We start from the raw sequence: 6276 nt of genomic DNA, 5'->3' as shown, positions 1-6276 counted from the left end.
TGGCTAGGTGGTTAGGGCGCTCGACTCGCAATCTGTGGGTCGCAGGGTTCGAATCCCCGTCCCACCAAACATGCTCGACCTTTCAGCCGTGGGGACGTTATAATGTAACGGTCAATCCCACTATTCGTTGGTAAAAGAGTAGCCCAAGAGTTGACGGTGGGTGATGATGACTAGCTGCCTTCCATCTAGTCTTACACTGCTAAATTAGGGACGGCTAGCGCAGATAGACCTCGAGTAGCTTTGCGTGAAATTCAAAACAAACAAACAATCAATCAACTTAAATCCCTTGTAAGCCTGGTAAACAACCGAAAAGCTGGGAAAGCGCTACCAATTTACACAAATTATAAGTTTCAAACTCAGTCAGCGACTTAGTTATGTAAACAGAAGCAAACTTTACCATAGAAACTAATTTGTATTGTTTTACATCAGGTGTGTTATATACCTTCTATTGTCAAAAGTTACTAGTTTATTAATTTGTAATTTAAGTTAGATTTAATTCAGTTGTTTTGTTTGAGGATAATTTCGTAACTTATCTCATCCTTACCTCATTATATAGTTACGATTTAAATCAGATAAACGCAAACCACAAAAATGGGCTTTCAAATTCTGTTAAATATCATTAAGACTGTAAAGGAGTTAACCCTGATTTAGATGATGTATACAATTAAGATTTATTTCCCGAACTCTCTTTCTCTAAGCACACCTAATGTCCAGTTTCTGTAGTGGAAGTTACAAACATAGATTACTAATCTTACTTAAGTTTCTATTTTTTTTAATTAAACACAAAGCTGCACGATGTGCTATCTGTGCTCTTCCCATCATGGGTATCGAAACCCAATTTCTAGCGTTGTAAGTCCGCTGTGTCACTGGGAGGCCTTACTTAAATATTTAATGAAATTGATATTAATATGGCAATTTAATACAGTTGCTGAGTTGATGAAATAAATATTTTAATGTCATGCACATTCTGTAATTGTTCATGTTATGTAGAATTTAGCTATTCACTGATATAGCAACATAAACTTAGATACGGCTCAGTACACTATGAGATAGGAGTGTTTCATTGTTTAATACATATAAGACGAACGCTTTTTAACATATACATAGTCTTCAAGCGATGTTTTGATGAGTACTTTTTTCCAACTTTAGATCCCTGCATTGTCAGAGGCTAAAAGTTCATCAGAATTTGGTTGTTGCCTTAATTATTCACTCTATCCTGCTCATCCTAATCTCATCTCCAGTTGTTACAGGCGATGAAGTGGCTCCACATATATACATCGTGAGTGACAAAATAAAGTTTATTCAATAATTATTATAGTTGAACAATTAGAATTAGCTAATTTTCAAATGTTGTTCAAGTACTTATGATACGTTACTAATTAAATTAGAAAAGAGTTATATGTACCTTTGAATTGTACTTCAATCATTACGAGTGTCTTCGTGATTAGAAACTAGTTTAAAAGAAAATATTTACTCGGTCATGTGCCAACACTGTTTGAAGATAAAGAAGAAATAAAAGGACTTCCTTTTCGGGTGCCATAACTCATAGAGCCTGTTATAGTTTGACAAGCATTTCGTTCGTTTGAATCGCACATTTACTCAGACTTCACTTGGAGATAAATATCTACAATACGCACGCTTCGCTACTTGTAAATCAGGCCTTTGCACAATATTCTAGTTAAACATTTACAAGATTTTGCAAAGTAATTTTCTTTCAAATATTATACTCGCGGAACTTTCTCTAAGACGATTGTTTCATTTGCCAATTATTTTCGGATTCACAGGAACTTGTATTGGCCTGCTCGTAACGTTTTTGTTGCATATTCACAGGGTTGGTTGTGTAAAACCATTTTGTCCTTAAAGATGTACGCTGCTATGGCCAGCATCAACTGGATGTTTGTAGAAGGTTTGTTGCTGCACAGTCGAATTACAGTGTCCACATTTCAGCAAGAAGCCCCCTTCAAGATCTACTACTTGATTGGATGGGGTAAGTTAGGCTTACTAACCTTGTGTTGTCAAAATAGTTTAATATTTGAACTTTAAAAAGTTTGGTTGTTGTTGTTCCTGTTGCTATTTGAATTTTGTTGAAAAAATAACGAAATTCTGGAATCTCGACGTTTAACATGAAATGAGTTTTATATCATTAAATGTAATGAAGTTCGATGTAAGAATTGGTTTTTGTTGTTGTTGTTGCTCTTTAAATGTTTGTTGGGAGAAAAATAAATTCTGGAGCCTCCACATTTAACGGGAAATGAGTGTTATATTATGTTCATGTATTAAAGTTCGGTGAAAGAATTGGTTGGATTTGAGAAGAGTAAGAAACAACCACTTTTCGATTAGAAGATTACAGCACTAAGTGGTTAGAAAATTATTGGAGGGAGCGGCCGGATTTGGAAGCTACAGTAACCCTTGTGATTATGAGCATTATAATCCTAATTATGGAAAACAGGTGTGCTAGGTTGGACAAAAAAGGGACCTGTTGGCGTAAATTTGAGAAAGATATATAAAAGAGAAGAATCAAGCGAAATAAAAAATGTCCGGGAAGTGTAAGAGAGACTGAATAAACCGAGAAAGAGGTGAAGGAAGAACTACTATGCTGCCAATAAGGAATAAAACCTAGCTCTAAATCTATGTGTTGTTGATTACTGCAATAAACAGCACTTTGTTATGTATATTAGTATGAGTCGGTTCCTCATGGAAGTAAGCACAAACTTGATAAAGTTGGAGGGAAATGATGAAGATCGCTCTATTTTAACAAAGTCGACCTGTAATAAAGTGGTGTCAGAAGCTATTTACAACAAAGTTGGTGCAGTCGATAGAATACGAATATCCCAATATATTTACGTTACATTTACGCCTTCACATTCTTTTCCACCAGTAACAATAATTTTGGCCAAGTTTAATTATTTCCAAATTCCTCTACCACGGCGTCATTATGGTATTTATTCAAACTCTCATTTTCTAACTGCCATTTGATTAAGTACTTTTTCACACATCCCATTTGTCTGTAGTCTATAAGGACTAGTGTGTTTTATTTTTAGGTTTGGCACTTTCCATAATTCTTGCATTATTTTCGATTGAAAATTTCTTCCTAGATCTGTTCAGGAAATCCAACCCGTGATAATATCACTATCAGCTTTCGCGCTTCCATAGAATCTTGAACTACTGCTTATATGTATCTAGTGGTAGAATCACCCACTGTCAGAATATATTTATTCCTTTGTTCCGTTACTGGAAGTGGTCTGATAGTATCGGAACTAATGACTGCAATATTATGTACTGTTTATATCGCCCCCCCCCCAGTGGCACAGCGGCATGTCTGGGGACTTACAACGCTAGAAACCGGGTTTCGATACCCGTGGTGGGCACAGCACAGATAGCTCATTGTGTAGCTTTGTGCATAACTTCAAACAAACAAACTGTTTGTATCTGATGTAGGAGGATTGAACAATACATGACTTGAGCTATGGCTACGACTATATGTACTGTTTGTATCTGATGTAGAAGAATTAAAGAATACACAACTTCAGCTATGACTATGACTATATGTACTGTTTGTATATGATGTAGAAGGATTGAACAATACATGACGTGAGCTATGGCTACGACTATATGTACTGTTTGTATCTGATGTAGGAGGATTGAACAATACGTGCTTTCAGCTTTGATTATGACTGTATGTACTGTTTGTATTTGATATAGGAGGATTAAAAAATACGTGTTTTCAGCTTTGATTATGATCGTATGTACTGTTTGTATTTGATGTAGGAGGATTAAAAAATACGTGTTTTCAGCTTTGATTATGATTGTATGTACTGTTTGTATTTGATATAGTAGGATTAAAAAATACGTGTTTTCAGCTTTGATTATGACTGTATGTACTTTTTATATCTGATACACGAGAATGGAACGATTTATGGCTTGTGCTTGATTACTTTACTATTAGTACCGTACCTACAAAGAAGGACTGAACGTCTCATGAATTGAATACTGTTTGTACCAGATGTATAGATTGAATGATACATTACCTAAGTTGTGGTTCTTTAACAGTTTGTATCTGATGTAGGTGTATTGAACAATACAAGACTTTTGCTGTGACTGTTGTATGGGTTATTTCAAGAATGATAATTTATTATCAGATTAAACTATGCACTTACAGCGAAACTATAAATCCACCCAGCCATCATTATAGCTAATTAAATATATTTTTCTTACTTTTCTACTTATAAAGATCAAAATGCATTGTTTCATTAATTCAATACTCTCACTGTCAGCGATATTCTTGGCCGTAATTCCAATAATACCTCACAAGGTTCCCCTAGCTCAGGAGATCTAGGTTATTCCTAAATATACATTTTAAGCTAACAATGCAAAACCATCTTTATAACAAGATAATAATAAACAATAAATCATAATGACATTCTACATACCGTGTAATAGAACCGATACTGTTAATAAAGTAGCAATAACTACAAAATATAGTATATACCTTACTTAAATGGCACACAAACACTAGTTATTGGCTTGAACTATTGACACAGAATTACGTTTTTTAGGAGTAATATTGCTCTCCACTTCTCTCTAGTGTATTTTGACCAAAGCAAACTCATTAAGCCACTCCTCCTGTGTATAATAGAGGTAAGTCACATTTGTGACAATTTATGAGACACATGTTACAGTTTAAACCCTGTATAGTTAGTACCAATAATTTTCCAATGGTACAACCAAACACTAATGTTTATGAATATACAAAATAGAAAACTTTAATACAGCTTGAACTTACCACGATAATATGAAAATGTTAAATGTAATTATAAGAAAACAACATACTAAACACATGTGAAGAAGGCTAAATCTTCTGTAAAAGTCAAAAAGGAAACACGATAAGAAGAATGTACTACAGTAAGGAAAGATACAAGATGTGTTAATATGACAAAGAAGGTATTCTTAAAAACTAATGTAACTAAACTAATGACCTAATGTCATACTACGTGCAGAACTGTTATATAATTAATATTAACAATATATAATAATAATAAATTAAACTAACGGGAAGTAAAACTAATGATGGTCAATACACCAAAGTTCATTGTTACCCTAAGCAATATCCCGTCAAATTTAAGAGCAGACGTGAAAGTTTTTAAATGGTTGTGATACTCTGTAAAACTTCTAAACCCATCATAATCTGTATCACGAACATTGTTGAATTTCTCACAGAACTGAACAAATTTTGTGTTTAATTTAATCAATAAGAAACCTCGATTATTCAAAATGAGAACGAGTTTCGGAACTCAATCCACAAAATAATGTAATGGTGAACAACTTATATTGTATCGCAATAAACTGAGAGTAATAAACATTGTAGCGTAACCTACGTGGAATGTTCGTATTTGGGGAAGAGAAATTTATAACTTCAGAGTTAAAAGTGTTCCTTTTTTATTGAAAACTTTAAACTTGAGCTGTGATTCTTGTCCTATTTGTAACCAATATAAGAGAACAGGACGATATATGGACTTGAGCTGTGATTTTTGTAATGTCTGTAACCGATGTAAGAGAACTGGACGATATATGGACTTGAGCTGTGATTTTTGTAATGTCTGTAACCGATGTAAGAGGACTGGACGATATATGGACTTGAGCTGTGATTTTTGTAATGTCTGTAACCGATGTAAGAGAACAGGACGATATATGACTTAAACTGTTTCTTGTACCGGTTATATCTGATTCATGAGGAGGATTGACAGATATCTATGATCTGAGTCGTGATTCTTGTACAATTATGGTGAAACAATACACTATTCCTGTTCTACAGAAGAGAAGTCTTTGGAAACATAAACTATAAATACTTCTTTCTAAGTATGATGAATAGAATCTTAGTAAATCACAAAATCCTTTCCAGTTTTAGTGGGTTTTTTCTAACTATAAACGACAGTTATATGAATGGGAAATTATTTTTAATCAACTCAGTTATTTGTTGTATCTTTTCATTGATATTGATTCAGTAATACAAAATGTTTTTTGTTGTTATAATGTTGAGTATATGATTGATTATTCTATTTACGATTTATGAGTAAATTGGTATTCTCAGGTGTATTGATAACCTTCAGGTAAAAATAGTAACTGCAGAAGCTAACAGAATGGCAAGAAACGTATTGCGAAGGATGAGAAATCTGTCTTTATTTATATATATGCAAACAAACATATAATGGCCCGGCACTCGACTCGCAATCTGAGGGTTGCGGGTTCGAATCCCCGTCACACCAAACATACTCACCC

General features: G+C 34.0%; 1 protein-coding gene across 2 annotated transcripts in view; it reads left to right on the top strand.

The window, feature by feature from the left end:
* LOC106478454 (calcitonin receptor-like) overlaps positions 1-6276 on the top strand; it is a 45169-nt gene that overhangs the window by 25414 nt on the left and 13479 nt on the right. For both annotated transcript variants that reach the window (XM_022382058.1, XM_022382059.1), the window contains exons 5-6: positions 1150-1279; positions 1831-1987. In XM_022382058.1, coding sequence (XP_022237766.1) covers positions 1150-1279; positions 1831-1987 — 287 coding nt within the window. The remainder of the gene's footprint in view (positions 1-1149; positions 1280-1830; positions 1988-6276) is intronic.

This window comes from Limulus polyphemus, unplaced genomic scaffold (genome assembly GCF_000517525.1).
Source record: "Limulus polyphemus unplaced genomic scaffold, Limulus_polyphemus-2.1.2 Scaffold213, whole genome shotgun sequence".
NCBI lineage: Eukaryota > Metazoa > Arthropoda > Merostomata > Xiphosura > Limulidae > Limulus > Limulus polyphemus.
The sequence above is the reverse complement of the archived record's forward strand: the minus strand, read 5'-3'. Positions and strand labels throughout refer to the sequence as shown.